The following is a 19,673-nucleotide window of genomic DNA, read 5'->3' as shown; positions in this document are numbered from 1 at the left end:
TAAACAGCGGCACTGAATTAAATTAGCAAACATTAGCCAGTGAACCAAAGAGCAGTAAAGCAGTGTCGGCTTCCAAAGAGGCTGCTTAGGACAAACCCATTGTCATTGGTTAGAATGGAGAGCAAAGAACCACTTTAGAGCGCCTTTAATGTGGTTACTCCCCCCATTTATACAGCCTGGCAATCCCAGATTCCTCCGGGGACACCAGAGCGATGCCCAGCTTGGTGAGCACACCTGATTGCTTCTTCTGTTGTGGATTATGCCAGAGATCAGACTCACACATTTGGCTAAAATCAGAACTTTACCACCCCATCCGCCACGGGAAGCGTAGTGGGTGAGGAGCAGACCATAGGGGATGCCCGTTGACCTCGGACCGGATTTTACGGTTTGAATCATAGAAACCCTACAGTGCAGAAAGAGACCATTTGGCCCATCGAGTCTGCACCAACCACAATCCCACCCAGGCCCTACCCCCGTTTCCCTACATATTTACCCGCTAATCACTCTAACCCACACATCTCAGGACACTAAGGGGCAATTTTTAGCTTGGCCAATCAACCTAACCCGCAGATCTTTAGACTGTGGGAGCAAACTGGAGCACCCGGAGGAAACCCACGCAGACACAAGGAGAATGTGCAAACTCCACACAGACAGTGACCCAAGCCGGGAATCAAACCCAGGTCCCTGGAGCTGTGAAGCAGCAGTGCTAACCACTGTGCCACCGTGCCGCTGACGTGGGGACGAGCGAGGCCATAAAATCCTGCCCCAAGTGTCAGATCAAGATGGGATGCAATGCCTTTTCTCGTCAGCTTGGATCTGGTTCGTCTCTCTTGTGGGGACCATGGACGGGATTCAATTTGAATTTGGTTATTGGAGCAAGCGAGGAGATGGATTGGGATCCGCCCAGTCCACGCTGCACACTGGCTTTGTAACTTTTAGAATGGAGTAAAAAGTTAAAAACAAAAATCTACAACAACCCAGAAAACTGATCACCTCAGAGTCATCTGATTACAGGCGTGTATCACCACACCCCAGGATGCTTATAGAAATAACAGACACTGAGCAGTAACGGAAGAGCTTGGACAGACTGAAAATGTGGCAGGAAAAACAAGACAGACTTTAAGAACAATAACAAGGTCAGAAATGTCCCAACTCCCTCTTTCTGAAACTGGTGATAATAATTTGAAGTTACAAGTTCGAAGAGCATTGGTTAGAGGCAAGAGAATGATGTAGTTTACACGTTATCAAGGTTTAGACTGCAGGTTAGGACTGAGGATTTTGCAAGACATTTCCTCCCCTGGTTGTTAAGTTGGAAATCGTGGCGAGAGTTCTGCTGGAGATCACAAAGTGGTAAAGGACTGGGAAAGTCCTGCTAAAGCACGGATTAAACAAGTTCAGTCTTTTTTCACAGCTTCACTAATTTCAGCAAATTACTTTTCAAGCAGTCACAGCTGTAAGGTAGGCAAAACAAATTCCACATCTGCTTTGGGCAGTAAATGCTGTTCTTACGGGTGATGTTCCTGTCCCATGAATGAATAAATAAAAAGCATTCCATCACTTGTTTTAAACAGCCTTTAATGCAGAAAGATGTCATTTTCACTTTTGAAAGCTTAACTCATCTGTCTTAAAAATATTTGCATTTATATAATGTCTTTCAACAAACTCAAGATACCCCAAAGCACTTTGCATCCAATGAAGTAATCTAATAGTCACTGTTACAATGTAGGAAAAAGCAGTAGGCAATTTTGTGCACAGCAAGCTCCCACAAATAGCAATGTGATAATGATTTCCACATGGACACTAATGATGAAATTAAAAAGTGATAGTGGTTGAGGGATATTGGCCAGGACACCAATTACCTGCCTTTCTATTGAAGGAGTGCCATGGGATATTTCTCCCTCCACTTGGAGCTTGGGTTTGATCAGTCATCTGAAAGACAGCACCTGTGACAGTACTGTGCTCCCTCAGTGCTGCACTGGGGTTATTGGCCATGAGTAGTATGTGCCCAAGTCTCTGCGTTCGGACCAACAGCCTTCAACCTCCAAGACAGGAGCACAGAGTCATGGGGGAGACACTAAACCTCGATGTATTAATCTCTGCTTCAGCAGAACCTGCAGTCTGGCGAGACATCAAGTTGATGTTAGGAAGGGCTTCCCACTGTCAATCGAAATTCAAAATGGGCTGTAAAACTGCAGCGGGAAGGTACGGTTGTTCTATTTAAGCTCTGGTTCTGGCATACCTGACCGTACTGTGTTTGGTATCAGGAACAGACACTACGAGTACATCACCCCCACCCAGTTACTGTACAAAAAGTCTAACATTTGTTTCCAACGTGTATAAATAAAATGTTGTGCCACCCCCCACTAAATGACAATTGGCAATTAGTAAGGTCTTTGAAATTCTGTGTTTACTCAGTTTCATTCTGGTTATATTTGCACTCCTGAAAATGAGAAAGAAAATCAGTGGGAAAGACAAAACCCAGGGAAATTTTTAAGCAAAATGGTCAATCAGCTTTTAGTACGAACATTGCTGAACCCAAAGAAAACAACCAAGGGGTTTTCTTTTAATGATTCAGGCTAAAACTCAACCAACAATTCTTTACACAGCTCACAGACAAGCACCATACTCCTGGCTCTCGCCACCGCACTCAGTTTTAAAATGAATTGAAAGTTAAAATTGAAGAACCGTCTCTGGACACTACAACAGCAGAATAAAAATAGTTGGGATTTTGTGAGTTTTCAAACATTTCTTTGGTGTGCTATTTTTGATCGATGACCTCAACAATTGTCTTTAATATAGCTCCTCTATCATAGGAATATGTCCCAAGGTGCTTCATCGGAGTGTATTAAAGTCTACGAGACTGAGCCCCCAAAAGGAGACATTCAGACAGGAGACCAAATGTTTGATCAGAGGTAGGTTTTGAGGAGTGTCTTACTGGAGAAAAGCAAAGTTTAAAAGTTTATTAGTGTCACAAGTAGGCTTACATTAACATTGCAATGAAGTTACTGTAAAAGTCCCCCAGTCGCCACACTCCGGTGCCTGTTCGGGTACACTGAGGGAGAATTTAGCATGGCCAATGCACCTAACCAGCACGTCTTTCAGACTGTGGGAGGAAACTGGAACACCTGGAGGAAACCCATGCAGACATGGGGAGAACGTGCAAATTCTGCATAGACAGTGACCCAAGCCAGGAATCGAACCCAGGTCCCTGGAGCTGTGAGGCAGCAGTGCGAACCACTGTGCCCGTGGGTTCAAGGAAGGAATTCCAGAGCTCAGTGCCCAAGCAGCTGAAGGCACAGCCTAACGGATGGAAATGGGGTAAATGTCCAGGGTTACGGGGATAGGCCTGGGTAAGATGCTCTGCCAAAAAGAGTTGGTGCAGACTCGATGCGCTGAATGGCCTCCTTCTGCACTGTAGGAATTCTAAAGAAGATGGAAACTGGAAATGTGCAATGGGGAGACAGAGATCTCAGAGCCGGCGGGAGGGAAGGGATAAATCATGCTGAGCCTGCAGCCAACGGAGGCGATGGATTTTCCTCGGTCAGTTTGGGACTATGTATTAACTGTCGGGGTGCTACTATCCTTGTTCCATATCTAGGAGAGAGACCCATGTTGCTGTAAATGAACGAAAGCCTCCCCACGGCCAGATCTAAAGATGGACCTCTGTCCTTCCAACAACTTAAAAAGCCCTTATTTCTTTTAAGTTGCAAAAAAAAAAGAGTGCAATGATATCTCCAGAGCGCACACAGCAGGTGACAAGTGCTAAAATTAGGCATGAGGCGCTTTTCATTAACAGGACTTGTTTATTTTTGGTAACCAAACAACAGGTTATTTTGGTGGTTGAGGGCAGGAATAAAATCGGTTTTCAACCATTCACCCCACAAAAAAAAAGCAGCAATTAATTGGTGGAAATCTGCAAAATCTTATTTTAAATGATTATCACCAATTTAGGCGAGAAAAGGTCAATAATTTTTAAACTGGACGTCAAATCAAATGAATGTTCCTGAATTACTTTCAAATATCTTGCGCAATCACAGAGATAAAAATGGAAGATTATAGGCTAAAGAACATGAGGTGAGACTCTTTTCTCGACATAGGGAGTTGTTACGGCCGGAAAGGCTGGTGGAAGCAAGTTCACTGATAATTTTTCAAAGGATAAATACCTTAAAAAGACAAACTATTAAGAGCGATGGGGAGAGAGAGTGAGGGGATGGAAGAGCTAGACTAATTTAATAGTTCTTTCAAAGGGCTGGCACAGATACATTGGGCCGTGCTGCAGGATGATAAAATCATCCATCCACTTACTATTTGATGTTGCCCCCGAGAATTCAATTCCTAAACTCCAACACAAATCACTGAACAGAATGATTAGCAAATGGGTGGTTTTATAAGATGACAAAACATTTACAGAATGAACTCTGAAGCCATTTTTGTTTTAAGAAAATATCTAAGAACTTCTTGCTCCACGTTAGATTAAACTTTAAATACAATAGACGTTCAAAGACCAAGAATTGCACACCTCGATTTTTACAGTGAAGTTAAAAGCTAGATTAGTTAAACTAAGCTCAGAAACCTAGAAGGCTTTTCTCAACCAAAGCATAAACTCGTGTTCAAGGACATACCTCCAATTGAAGAAAGGAATGTTTTATTAGTGTTTATATAATCACAAAGTTAATGAAACAGCTAAAAGACAACTTCCCTTTCCTGATGCCGTGTACCTCAACCCTTTCTATTAAGAGACTAATAAAACAGATAAATTAATCTATTGTCAAAAAAATCCCCCCATAAATACAAACAAAACCAAACAGAAACCAAACAGGAGTAAATGGAGAACAGGATGGAATAAATGGCTCTTGTACAATATATAAGACCTCTGAGGTGGCGGGAATCAAGCTGTGGCCATCACTCCACAGTCTCTTGCAGTAGGTTACAAAACAATCCGATCCACTCTTTTCACTGTCTACACTTCAAAGCTTCGACCAACCTGGAAAGACAAAAAAAAAACCCCCAATTCAAATCGTTAGAAATGTTAAAGCTTCACACATTTCCTGCAATCATTTCTCATTTATAACTTCCCATGTCCACACCGAAAGGATTAAAAATCACACAGGTTTAAAAATCTCAGTCACACAGGGAAAGCTGTGTGAAAACCACAGGTCTAGCTTAAAGCAGACCCAGATAAGAGTCAAGGATCATTTAACTGAACCATGTGCAGCTGCACCTCATGTTTGCCCATTAGAGCAAGGGACAATGGAAAGGGTGGTTGATATACCATTGGTCAGAGATATAGCTATCATTGCTTGATGATATAACACTCATAAGTTACAATTGGACACTATATCCTAACGTATGCATGATGTAACCTTAATCAATAACTATGAATGGATAGAGATAACCCCCATATTTTTATTGGTATATACTAATTACTTGTGATCGAATTTGAAACTACAATTGCTTGTGTATTTCTGCACTCTGAATGGCTTAGCTGGAGTCCTGTAGTGCTACAGTTGTCAATAAAACATCTTGAACCACTCTGTGACTTTGTCTGGCTATTAAAGGGGAAGGATAGTTTAAAAGACAACAAGAAAAATATTGTGACAGCTGTGTAACAACACATACCAAAAACTGCAGTGTGAACTCGCTGACACTGTAACTCCGGCTTGGGGAGGGTGGCTACAGAGGAACATAGGTGAAAGCCTGTGATGACACTGTGCCAGACTTCCATTATAAATACAGACATTGGAATTTATGATACAAATCTAAAAAAATGAGAAAACCTGAGAGATTTTAACTGAGGAGCAAGTCCTATCTGCAGAACGTGGGATAGAAGACATTTGTAGGTTATCAACGGGTTGTGAATCTTTGGATTTCTCTAGCCCAGACACCTGTCATCGACACTCAGTCATTGAGGACAGTTCAGACTGAGATCAGTAGATTTTTGGAATGTAAGGGTATCCAGGGATTGGGTGCGATACTGGAAGTGATGGAAAAGTTCACTCGTGATCCTGTTGAATGGCGGAGTGGATTCGAGGGTCATCTCTTCTATTTAAAGTTTATTTATTCGTGTCACAAGTAGGCTTACATTAACACTGCAATGGAGTTACTGCAAAAATCCCCTAGTCACCACACTCTGTTCGGGTGCACTGAGGGAGAATTTAGCACGGCCAATGCACCTAACCAGCACGTCTTTCAGACTGTGGGAGGAAACCGGAGCACCCGGAGGAAACCCATGCAGACACGGGGAGGACATGCAGACTCTGACTCCGCCCATTAAAGTCTTACACGTTCTCTCATTTTTGCACATCTCCACTCTTTACCCCCATTTCACCCGAGGGTTATACATGGTGGCACAGTGGTTAGCACTGCTGCCTCACAGCGCAGGAACCTGGGTTTGATTCCCAGCTTGGGTCACTGTCTGTGCGGAGTCTGCACATTCTCCCCGTGTCTGCGTGGGTTTCCTCCAGGTGCTCCGGTTTCCTCCCACAGTCTGAAAGATGTGCTGGTTTGATGCATTGGCCATGCTAAATTCTCCCTCAGTGTACCCAAACAGGCATCGGACTGTGACAACTAGGGGATTTTCACAGTAACTTCATTGCAGTGTTAATGCAAGCCTAATTGTGACACTAATAAATAAACTCTAAACAGAAGAGATGACCCCTCAAATCCACTCCGCCATTCAACAGGATCACGGGTGAATTTGTCCGTCAATTCCAATGTCTCACTCTATCCCTGGATACCCTTACATTCCAAAAACCTGCTGATCACAGCCTGAAATGTCCTCAATTAATGAGTGTCAATGACAGGTGTCTGGGCTGCAGAAGGCCAAAGATTCACGACCCGTTGTTAACCTACAAATGTCTTCTATCTCAAGTTAACACCGGGGCAATTGCATAGAAATCATAGAAACCCTACAGTGCAGAAACAGGCCATTCGGCCCATCGAGTCTGCACCGACCACAATCCCACCCAGGCCCTACTCCCATATCCCTACACATTTACCCGCTAATTCCTCTAACCTACGCATCTCAGGACACGAAGGGGCAATTTTAGCATGGCCAATCACGCTAACCCGCACATCTTTGGACTGGGAGGAAACCGGAGCACCCGGAGGAAACCCACGCAGACACAAGGAGAATGCGCAAACTCCACACAGACAGTGACCCAAGCCGGGAATCGAACCCAGGTCCCTGGAGCTGTGAAGCAGCAGTTCTAACCACTGTGCTACCGTGCCGCCCATGTTCGTACAACGCCCCAAACTTCATAAGTCATAATCTGGTGGAGAAAACAGGCAACTACACTATTGCACGATCTCATCTTTTATTAACAGAGCTACCCCACCCCCACTTTCCTTCCTTCCGAAATGTAAATGCCTTCGCATATTCAGGTCTCTGCTGTGGTCACTTTGCGACTATATCACCACAATGGCTAGCATATCATAGTTATTTGCTGCTATTTGTCCTATCAATTCATCCATCTTATTATGAATTGCGTTTAACTGAAGAGGAAATTGTAGCCTTTGAATTAACATCTCATCCAAAAAGTGTCAGTTCTGACAATGCAGCACTCCTTCAGTACTACCACCAGAAGCGTCAGTTCTATGAACTAAAATCCCAGAGTGCAGTTTGATGGGGTGATTTTCTGACTCAGGCCAGCGAGACCACAAGATTTCCCATATTCACTCAATTACCAATCCATGGCCTCGTCCAGTCCAATGTTTTTGGTTGCGGAGGTCTTGAATATCTGCCACTTCCGATCCTTCATAGCTGGCAAACCGAGTGCATTGGCCACCTCTGTGGGAGACATCGCCTGTTCCATATCCTGCTTATTTGCAAACACAACTAGAACGGCTTTCTTCAGCTCCTCCTCCTGCAAGCAAACAGACTGGTGGTAACCAACCTCCTCTTATAAAGGCCATAGGTAGAAAGAACAATGAGTTAGATTTCATGCAGAGGGAAAAAGATGATTATAGCAAAATAAAACAAGAATTATTTCAATTCTGAGATTCTGAAACAAAGCCAACTTGTCCTAAACACCTTCAGGGAATACAAGTTCTTCTTATTGCCATGGATCATGGTGACTTGATGTGGAAATGCCGGTGTTGGACCATAAACCTGTTGGACTTTAACCTGGTGTTGTTAGACTCCTTCATGGTGACTTCACAGAGTATGACCTGTGCAGCCAATGCATGCAGCATATCGATTGAAGGTGGAATTCCAAAAACATTCAAGGTTCCTACTAAGACATCAGCGAATGGGGAGGGGCTGCAGGACAGCTTGCCAGCTGGGTTTAGGGGTGGGGGGGTTGGGGGGGGGGGGGGGTGCAGAGAAAGAGTGCCAGTGAGATAGGAAGCTAGACAGCAAGAATGCAAGCGTTGACCCATGGAGACAGGTGTCGAAGGTATGCCCATGCTTTCCATTTGTTTTAGGAATCAGTTGAACTCTTGTCAGATCAGCGTATGATCCAAAATTCTGGCTGTAACAATTGTGCCATCAGGTTCAACAAACAGATTATGTGAAAAAGCTTCAAAAATTTGAATTAAGTTGATTTAGACTAACTACTGGTGGAATGCAGAATGAAAGCAAGATTAGTAATTTGCCACGGTGAGGTTAAAGGTCAGCAGATAAAAGCTCGAGAAGCCCTTAAATCCAAAGAATTGCTTAAAATAATCTTAAAGCCAGGCTGAAATATAGCAAGATTAATAATAAATTGTCATATTCAAAAACTCTGAACAATCTTACAAAGAGCACAAATTCTTTATCAGATAGGGATAGGAATTCTTAAAATACTGGGGTAATTTCCAAAGAATCATCTGCAAATGGCCCCTTTGAAGAATCAGGTCATCTCAAAGCATTTTAAGGCCAGTGAAGTACTTTGTTTTGAAGTGTAGTCAGTGTTGTAATGGATAACATTGCAGCCAGTTTACACAATAAACATCCACAGTGTGATTAACGACCAGATTCTCTAGTTTTTGTAATGTTGGGTGGGAGATAAATATTGGGCAGGAGTCAGGGTGAAAACACTTACAATTCATTGGATAGATTACGCCCACCCAAGGAGGTTTAACAAAGAAGGCGGAGGGGTGACTTGATAGAGGTGGACAAAATTATGAGCGAAAGAGAGTGGACAGGATAAATTTGTTTCCCATCCATCCCTAGTTTTAGACATGATGTGGAGACGCCGGCGTTGGACTGGGGTAAACACAGTAAGAGTTTTAACAACACCAGGTTAAAGTCCAACAGGTTTATTTGGTAGCAAATGCCATTAGCTTTCGGAGCGCTGCTCCTTCGTCAGATGGAGTGGAAATCTGCTCTCAGATCCACTCCATCTGACGAAGGAACAGCGCTCCGAAAGCTAATGGCTTTTGCTACCAAATAAACCTGTTGGACTTTAACCTAGTGTTGTTAAAACTCTTAGAGAATTTTAGAACCAGGGGACGATAATGGATTCAAGATAAGTGGCAGTAGAGGGAACATGAGAAAGAACTTTTTTTATGCAGAAGGTGGTGGGTGCCTGGAATTCGCTGCCCAAGTTGGCGGTGGAGGCAGAGACCCTAAACACTTTTTAAAAGTACCTGGATCTGCATCTGAAGTGCTTTAAGCTATAGGGCTCTGGGTTGGCTGCAGGAAGGTGGGATTAGAAATAACACCTGGGTGTCCTTAGATTGGTATGGGCAAAATGGGCTGAATGAGCTGCTTCTGTGCTGTAACTTTTCTATGGTTCTAACTCCCATCCCAAGGGCAGTGCAGCATTCCCGCAATGCCGGCACTGTCAACCTAGGTTGGGACTTGAACCCACAACCTTCTGGTTTTACTGGCAAGTCCCCACTGAATTCCCTCAGTCGATGATTCCATTCTAGTCAACCTCCTCTCCAAGGCCTTGACATCCTTCCCCAAAGGAGACAAAGACAGTTCTCGGTGGATCACTCCACCTGGCATGTGAACATATTGGGGTCCATCGCATTCATGACTGCTAATTTGCCATCGCTATTTAATATTCCATAGGCAAAATCATTTCTATAGCTTTTAGTGGATTTAGTATTAACAATCTGATATTGAGGGTGGGAAGGTTTTTCACCACAGGCTAATAGTGTGGACGTTTTAATATATACAGTGATTTATATAATGCAAAACCTACATAGGTTCATTTGAAGAATAGGTATGCTCAATAAATGAAGCCACTGTTTAAATAAGTTCTGTAGGAGTTAAAAACCATTTAAAAAAGTTTAAATTTTAGCTGAACATTTATTCTTTTTTTTACTCATTCGTGGGACACGGGCGCTGCTGGTTGGCCAGCATTTATTGTCCATCCCTAGTTGCCCTGGGGGGGGGCGCAGTTGAGAGTCAACCACATTGCTGTACCTCTGGAATCACATGTAGGCCAGACCAGGTAAGGACGGCAGATTTCCTTCCTTAAAAGGACATTAGTGAACCAGATGGGTTTTTCCAACAATCGACAATGGTTTTAGGGTCATCAGTAGATTCTTAATTCCAGATATTTTTTAATTGATTTCAAATTGCATCATCTGCCGTGGTGGGATTCGAACCCGGGTCCCCCAGAATATTAGCGGAGTTTCTGGATTAATAGTCTAGCAGTTACCGTCTCCCCTAACATATAACAGAGAGAAAGAAAAATCACTTGCAGAACGATCCAAAAAGGCCATGGGAAGGATATAATGCTTACATTTATACACATCATCTCTCAAAATGCTTCAAGTGAAAAATTACTCTCCACTCCCAGCAGAGTAATGATGGCAATTATACCAACATCACTAGCCCTATGCTGACATTCTTTTGCTACACTGTAAATACAGCAAGCATCAGCAATAGTTGGAGTATAACTCGTATCAGGAACAGTAAACTGCCCTTTCCCAGTATTGTTGATGACCTTGCCGTGAAAGTCCAACATTTAAAATGTATTTATTGCTGCCTTTGCACCTGTGCCCCCCCCCCCTCCTCCCCAACCCCAGTAGCACATGTTCAGTTACTTCTACAGATTCACTCTTTACAATGCTTCCAAACCATTCACTACCCATGACGACATTTAGATATTTCAAAATGAATCTCCAGAACATTTTTCCTTACCTCCAACATGGCCACAAGTTCTGACTTTGAGATTCCCATTCTGTCTTTGTCACAACTGTCCACTACATAGATGACTGCATCTGTGTTAGAGTAATAACAACGCCAGTAAGGCCTGAAAGAGAATTTACAAACACACTGAAGTGAAATAATGTCAGTTTTCTAACGGAAAGCAAGCTGTTCTGCTTTAACAGCAAGTTAATTGCACCCATATATGTTTTTAGTGTTGGGAGTTTATTGTTTCATGCCAGGTCTGGCGTAGGGTTGCAAGACCCGAGTGGCGTCATTTTTTAAAAATTCATTTGTGGGACATGGGCGTCGCTGGCTGGACCAGCATTTATTGCCCATCCCTAGTTACCCTTGGAGGGCAGTTGAGAGTCAACCACACTGTGGTGTGTCTGGAGTCACATGTAGGCCAGACCGGATAATGATGGCAGATTTCCTTCCCTAAAGGACATTAGTGAACCAGATGGGTTTTTCCAACAATCGACAATGGTTTCATGGACATCAGTACATTAATTCCAGATATTTTTTTAAAATTTAATTCAAATTCCACCATCTGCTGTGGTGGGATTCGAACCCGGGTCCCAAGAACATTAGCTGAGTTTCTGGATTAATAATGTAGTGATAATACCACTAGGCCATCGTCTTCCCATTTTGGGATGGCCTCTCCTGTTCGTCAACAACTGAGTTGAGGAGGAAATTCTTTACCCAAAGAGTTGTGAATCTGTGGAATTCCCTGCCCAATGAAGCAGTTGAGACTACCTCATTTAATGTTTTTAAGGCAAAGATAGATAGATTTCGAACAGTAAGGGAATTAAGGGTTATGGTGAGCGGGCGGGTAAGTGGAGCTGAGTACACGAAAAAAATCAGCCATGATCTTATTGAATGGCGAGGGGGGCCAGATGGCCAACTCCTGCTCCTAGTTCTTATGTTCTTTCGCTGCCCTCCAGTTCTCTGCCTTTCCTGCTCCCCCATCCTCCCAGTCGCCATTGATCATAGAATCCTTACCAGTGCAGAAAGAGGCCATCTGGCCCATCGAGTTTGCACCAACCACAATCCCACCCAGGCCCTACCCCTATATCCCTACACATTTACCCACTAATCCCTCTAACCTCCATCTCAGGACACTAAGGGGCAATTTTAGCATGGCCAATCAACCTAACCCGCACATCTTTGGACTGTGGGAGGAAACCTGAGCACCCGGAGGAAACCCACGCATACACGAGGAGAATGTGCAAACTCCACACAGACAGTGACCCAAACCGGGAATCGAACCCAGGTCGCTGGAGGTGTGAAGCAGCAGTGCTAACCACTGTGCTACTGTGTTGCCTGCTCACTAATGCTGGTTTGGGATTCTCCTGCTCCCTGACCCCTCCAAGCCACTGCCAACCTTTCCTCTTGACGCCTCTCTGGCTTGCAGCTCACTCCCTGCAAGTCAAAGCTGCTGGTCTCCAGAGCCCTCACTCACAGTGAGGGCTGAGAAGCAGCAGCAAGTCAGCGACGAGCAGTCCTGGAAGTCAGCAAGTGCCAAGTACAACAAGTTGGCATATTTCTTTTACATGCTTTAATTTATTTCATTTTAAAAGCTATTACAGTCACCAATGTAAGAATTTAAAGTTTTTCAACTTATAAAGGTATAATGGTTTATTGTTTTTTTCTGATAAGGAAGGTCCTGTAGAACCGGACTATGGCAGTTAGATTTGGTCACAATGGGAAAATCTGTTTTGTTTAAAGTGGTTTCACTTAAAGTTGGACTTTTCAGGAATGAAACTACAACTTTAAAAAGTGAGGAATTACTGTAAAGAGTCAAAAAATGTTAAATTAATTGATTGTCTTAATGGAATAGCAAATATAAAAGACTCCAGAAACGGAGGACGGGGGGGCAGGGGGGGGGTGTGTGTGTGTGTGTCAGAAAAGGTGAGGGCGATAAGAACACGATCAAAGATAAGAACTATTTGTGTAGCACCTTTCAAAACCTCAACATCCCAAACTGCTCAGTTTTCCCTTTTTTTGCAAGAGGAGAATAGTCGCAGCTTATTCAATGTTTCCTGATGATTAAATGCTCTCAATTCTGGTACATGAGGTTCTGCATCTTCTCCAGTGCCTCTATCATTTTATAAATATGGAGATTAGAACTGTTAACAGCATTGCAACCATGATCCAACCAAGATTCAATAGAAGTTTATCATTTCACCCACCTGGAAACGAACACAAATGTTTCATTTCATTTTTTAAAAAACTGGCCTATTTAACACCAATAACTTTTGGTGAATTCTGTGTCTGTACTCCCAGAACGACATTACCTTACCCTATTTAGACACTTATTTTCTGAGGTGTCTAAAGTTTATTTATTAATGTCACAAGCAGGCTTACATTAACACTGCAATGAAGTTACTGTGAAAATCCCCTAGTCGCCACACTCCGGCGCCTGTTCGGGTACACTGAGGGGGAATTTAGCATGGCCAATGCACCTAACCAGCACGACTTTCAGACTGTGGGAGGAAACTGGAGCATCCAGAGGAAACTCTCACAGACAGAGGGAGAACGTGCAAACTCTGGACAGACAGTGACCCAAGCGGGAATTGAACCTGGGCCTCTGGCGCTTTGAGGCAGCAGTGCTAACCACTGTGCCACCATACCGCCCTGTGTGTGGTCATTAATTTTTCCTACTGTTACAACCAAAATGGGAGGCTCTAATTCCAGTACTCTACAGGCCATAACACCAATTTATTCCTCCAGCTAGCTATACAGACAAATTGGTGCTTTACTAATGAATCTCAGAATGAGCACTCAATGCCCAGGTTTCTTCACTATTTTTATTCATTCGTGGGACATGAGTCTTGCCGGCTGGCCAGCCGATCCTGAGTTGCCCTTGAGAAGGTGGTGGTGGTGAGCTGCCTTCTTGAATCGCTGCAGTCCGTGTGCTGTGGGTTGATCCACAATGGCGTTAGGGAGGGAATTCCAGGATTTTGACCCAGCGACTGCGAAGGAACGGTGATATATTTCCAAGTCAGGATGGTGAGTAGCTTCGTGGGGAACTTGCAGGTGGTGGTGCTCCCAGGTATCTGCTGCCCTTGTCCTTCTAGGTGGAAGCAGTCGTTGGTTTGGAAGGTGCTGTCTAAGGATGTTTGGTGAATTGCTGCAGTGCATTTCTTCAATAACAAACAAAATTATTCATCTATAAAACCAGACTTGTCAAGTAGAAGGGTGGCACAGTGGCAGTGGTTAACACCGCTACCTCACAGCGCCAGGGGCCCGGGTTCGATTCCGGCCTCGGGTCACTATCTGTGTGGACTTTGCACATTCTCCCCATTGTCTGTGTGGGCTTCCTTCCACAGTCCAAAGCTGTGCAAGTTAGGTTCGATTCCTGGCTTGGGTCACTGTCGCTATGGAGTCTGCACATTCCCTCCATGTTTGCATGGGTTTTCTCCGGGTGCTCCAGTTTCCTCCCACAGTCCAAAGATGTGTGGGTTAGGTGGATTGGCCGTGCTAAATTGCCCCTTTGGTGTCAGGGGGACTAGGGTAAATGCATAGTTTTATGGGGATAGGGCCTGGGTGGGATTGTGGTCGGTGCAGACTCGATGGGCCGAATGGCCTCCTTCTGTAGGATTCTCTGACTTTCCTGGAACAGCAGCAACCAGAGTCCTTGGATTAACCCTTTCAGGGACAGTGTCTTTTAAAAACCACAGATTCTTCCAGAATGTTCTTGGCCCTTGAAGATGAACCATTTTCCATTATTAAATCATTTATGATACTACCAAAATGTGCGATTGCCCACTTATCTACACTAAAGTTTTGGAAGTTCATTGATGTTTTCCTGTATTATCAGAGTCCTCCTCTGTTTGAACTTCACCCATCAAATTTGGTGTTGTCTACTAATTGAAAAGTAATACATTTCTAACTGCAAAGTTCAAATTGTTTATGCTAAGGATAAACAGTGGCCTCAGCATCAATCCCAGTGGGACACCGCTTCCAACTATTCCCCAATCAAAGTAGCTGCCTTTAATCTCGACACACTATTTTCAGTTTTATAGCCTTTTTTTTTGTGGGACGTGAATGTCGCATTTATTGCTCATTCTCCATTACCCTCGAGTGGTTGGCGATTAGCTGGCTTCTTGAACTGCTGCCAGGTGCACCGCTTACTATCCATTCTGCTACTTGTCCCCTGACCCTAGTCATGAGTGTGTTATGTGGTACCTTATTGAAGGTACTTACTGACAAATAAATCATGGGTCTTGTCAGACCAAAGCTCCCATTTCTGATCAGGTTAAATTTACAGGCAATGCTGAGAGGGTAAAAAGTGGACATTTTCATACCGTATGCTGGTCTGTCCACCTAAATCCCACACTTGAAACTTAAGGTTCTTGTAGGTCACTGTTTCAACATTGAAGCCAATTGCTGCAAAACAAAAATTACTCATTTCAGAATCACTGCTCGCAAACTCTTATGTCTGTTTCTGCACACAGAGATTAACACCACTTCTGTCCCATTAATACTGATTTTCCTTAATCTGATGTTGCGATCCGCTTATATACAGCAGGGAAACCAGTTGATTGACGTGCACACAAGCAAAATACTGTAGATGCTGGAAATCTGAAATATAGACTGACAATACTAGAAATAAAAAGTAAAGTTCAAGTTTATTTATTAGACACAAGGCAGGCTTATATTAACACTGCAATGAAGTTACTGTGAAATCCCCCTAGTCGCCACACTCCGGCGCCTGTTCGGGTCAATGCACCCTAACCTGCACATCTTTCAGACTGTGGGAGGAAACCGGAGCACCCGGAGGAAACCCACGCAGACACGGGGAGAATGTGCAGACTCCACAGACAGTGACCCAAGCCGAGAATTCAATCCAGGCCCCTGGCGCTGCGGTGTAGCAGTGCTAACCACTGCACCGCCCCAACAGGTACAGCAGCATCTGCAGAGTAAGTGTTAACTTTCGGGTCAATGACTTTTCATCAGAACTGCTTTTGAGCTGGAATTGTTAATTGTTTCTCTCTCCACGGATGCTGCCAGATCTGATGTACATCTCCAGCATTTTTTGCTTTTATGTTGAGCATACGCGTGAGAGTTTGAGATTGTCAAATTACCGCTCTTATATTAACATTTAATACCTTTAACAAAGTAAAACACCTCAGGTGGCTACATAGGAGCGATTAACAAACTGACTCTGATATCGAGCCACATGGAGGAGATATTAGGACAAATATATGGGCCAGAATTTTCCAGCAGTTCACATCAGCAGAATCCCCTGTCCCGCTGCAGTGAATGGAGACTTAGCTCAGCACCAGATTCTCCGTCCTCACTGGCAGTGGCGGCAAGGCATGAACAGCCAGAAACCTCTGGTCATAAATCAGGAATAGGCCACTTGGCCCCTCCAGCCTGCAGCAGGTAAGCAAAGGGTTGGTCTAACAGGTAACTTTTGGGGAGCAGCTTAAAAAGGAGCAAGGTAGAAAGTCAAAGGGGGTTAGGGAGAGAATCCAGATCTTGAGGGTTCATAGAATCCTTACAGTACAGAATGAGGCCATTTGGCCCATCGAGACTGCACCGACCACACCAGGCCCTATCTCCATAACCCCATACATTTGCCCTAGCTAATCCCCCTGACACTAAGGGGCAATTTAGCATGGCCAATCCACCTAACCCGGAGGAAACCGGAGCACCCGGAGGGAACCCACGCAGACACGGGGAGAACGTGCAGACTCCGCACAAACAGTGACCCAAGCCAAGAATCAAACCTGTGTCTCTGGCACTGTGAGGCAGCAGGGTTAACCACTGTGCCACCCATCTGGGCAGCTGAAGGCACAGTTGCCAATAGTATAACAAGGAAATCAAGAATGCACAGACATGAGAACTACAAAAATCTGAGGGATGAACAATAATAATTGACAAAATGCTCAAAGATTACCTGGCCTGCTTGTTTTGTAGTTTGTGCTACTGCTTAACACCCAGTTCAGAATCACCCTCAGTGAAAAGCAATCCACTGTCAAATTAAACAGAGAGCTTTGTAATATTGCACAGGAAGTTTAGGGAAGACGTGCGGGGAAAGTCTTTCACAGAGGCCTGGAATGTACTGCCAGTGGAGGTGGTGGAACAGGTATATTAGCAACATTCAAGGTGCATCTTGATAGACACATGAACAGGAGGGGGACAAAGGGATAGGAACCACATTATTGGCGCAAGCTTGGTGGGCAGAAGAGCCTGTTCTTGTCCTGCATCGTTCTTTGATTAAGAAGTTACCTTTAAATAAACCATACCCGCTATTTAATTGAAAGGGATAGAGCCGTGAAGAAGGCCTATAGTGTGTTGGCGTTCATTAACAGGGGGTTTGAGTTTAAGAGCCATGGGGTTATGCTGCAACTGTACAGGACCTTGGTGAGACCACATTTGGAATATTGTGTGCAGTTCTGGTCAGCTCACTATAAGGAGGATGTGGAGACACTGGAAAGAGTACAAAGGAGATTTACCAGGATGCTGCCTGGTTTGGAGGGTAGGTCTTATGAGGAAAGGTTGAGGGAACTTGGGCTTTTATCTTTGGAGCGGAGGAGGTTGAGAGGAGACTTGATAGAGGTTTATAAGATGATGAGGGGGATAGATAGAGTGAACGTTCAAAGATTATTTCCTCGGGTGAATGGAGCGGTAACTAGGGGGCATAACTATAGGGTTCATGGTGGGAGATATAGGAAGGATGTCCGAGGTAGGTTTTTTACTCAGAGTGTGGTTGGGGTGTGGAATGGACTGCCTGCAGGGATAGTGGAGTCAGAAACTTTAGGAACATTTAAGAAGCTATTGGATAGGCACATGGAGTACTTCGGGATGATAGGGAGGAAATAGCTTGATCTGGGTTTCAGACAAAGCTCGGCACAACATCGTGGGCCAAAGGGCCTGTTCTGTGCTGTACTGTTCTATGTTCTATGAGTGGAGAGAAACTATTTTCCTTGGTGGGGGAACCCAGAATAAGGAGGCAGTAAATCAGGCAGGATTTTCCACCCATGTAAAGGACAGTGAAAATGTGGGATTCGCTGTCAAAAGGCTGTGGACATTGGAGGCCGATTAACTTTTTCAAGACTGAGATTTTTTAAATTCAGCAATAAGGGTTATGGAGCCAAACTGGATTTGAGGCATGCAATCAGTCACAATCTAAGTGAACAGCAGAATGAATTTGAGCAGCTGAATGGCCCCCTTCTGTTCCCAAGTTCAACTCATTCCGTTTGATGGGATATTCCTCTTCATCCTGAACGCACTTTTGTTTTATCACGTGTGGAAAGCAATCCAAAAGAACGATGGTGTTTGATGTCAGTAACTGGTTTCTTTTTGAATGGGTTATCAGCAGCCTGACTAAGTTTACAATAACGGAAGGGAGAAAGTATTTCCGTGTCCACAAGAACTCAGCCCTTTTCCAGTAATGAAAAGGAAAATGATATTTACAACGGCAACTTGCTTTTAGTATCATACCGTTACTTTAGAAAATCACTCCCAGGGATTCACAAAAGCCTAACCAAGATGAAAATAGGGGACCAAGCCAAAGGATTCTCGTTGTAGGATGCATTAGGTGGTAGCGGAGATAAACGTTGCCCAAGTGGAATTATATCAAGATAATTTTGAATACCACCAAGTTAATATAGTGCTTTGGAGAGGAAAGAAAATGTGCAATCCCTGCAGAATAGACAGGAGAAACATTTGATTTGACTTGATTTTGTCAAATGTATTGGGATCATAGAAATCATCAAAACCCTACAGTGCAGAAAGGAGGCCATTCGGCCCATCGAGTCTGCACCGACCACAATCCCACCCAGGCCCTACTCCCCAACCTTACATATTTACCCACTAATCCCTCTAACCCTACGCATTTCAGGACTTCTAAGGGGCAATTTTTACACTGGCCAATCAACCTAACCCGCACATTTTTGGACTGTGGGAAGAAACCGGAGCACCCGGAGGAAACCCATGCAGACACGAGGAGAATGTGCAAACTCCACACAGACAGTGACCCAAGCCGGGAATCGAACCCAGGTCCCTGGAGCTGTGAAGCAGCAGTGCTAACCACTGTGCTACCGTGCCGCCCTCAAGTACTTGAGGGTTTTTGATTCTTTTTAATATGTTTCTCTAATTTAAAAAAACTCAGTAAGAGTTTTAACAACACCAGGTTTAAACAACACCAGGTTTAAAAAAAACTCACCAGAAATCAGTAACAGTGCTTTAGTAGTTTTTCAAATAAACTTGCAAGGATATCTGTTTTTTATATAACCTACAGTGTACAATGAATTGATCTAATTTCTAAGTATCTATTTTGCATCATGTTTTTTGGTTGTAAGTATAGTGAAGAGAAAATCTGTATAATCTTCTACACACTGAGATTAAAGTAAAATCTCCAATCTGCCTCTGTATAAAATTACTGCTATGTAAATTGAATTCAGACAAGCCAAGGAATGGTATGTTAAAAAGGAGGGAAGGTTGGAAGTGATTTTCTTTACATAACACTGCCTCATCCTTGAAAAATCACTAACTGTCCTCTGAAATGACTTAGCAAGACATTCAAGTGTCAATTTAAAGCCATTGGTATTGCAATTGCTTGGGTTGTGTACAG

General features: G+C 43.8%; 1 protein-coding gene across 1 annotated transcript in view; it reads right to left on the bottom strand.

Moving 5' to 3' along the window:
• Positions 1-1,557: 1,557 nt before the first annotated feature.
• Positions 1,558-19,673, bottom strand: part of arl1 (ADP-ribosylation factor-like 1) — a 19,403-nt gene continuing 1,287 nt past the window's right edge. The window contains exons 2-5 of the mRNA XM_078221096.1: positions 15,397-15,478; positions 11,081-11,192; positions 7,687-7,865; positions 1,558-4,984 (exon numbers count right to left, since the gene is read on the bottom strand). Of these exons, the coding sequence (XP_078077222.1) occupies positions 4,954-4,984; positions 7,687-7,865; positions 11,081-11,192; positions 15,397-15,478 (404 nt within the window). The 3' untranslated portion in view covers positions 1,558-4,953. The remainder of the gene's footprint in view (positions 4,985-7,686; positions 7,866-11,080; positions 11,193-15,396; positions 15,479-19,673) is intronic.

The sequence above is a fragment of the Mustelus asterias genome, chromosome 9 (assembly GCF_964213995.1).
Source record: "Mustelus asterias chromosome 9, sMusAst1.hap1.1, whole genome shotgun sequence".
NCBI lineage: Eukaryota > Metazoa > Chordata > Chondrichthyes > Carcharhiniformes > Triakidae > Mustelus > Mustelus asterias.
The sequence above is the reverse complement of the archived record's forward strand: the minus strand, read 5'-3'. Positions and strand labels throughout refer to the sequence as shown.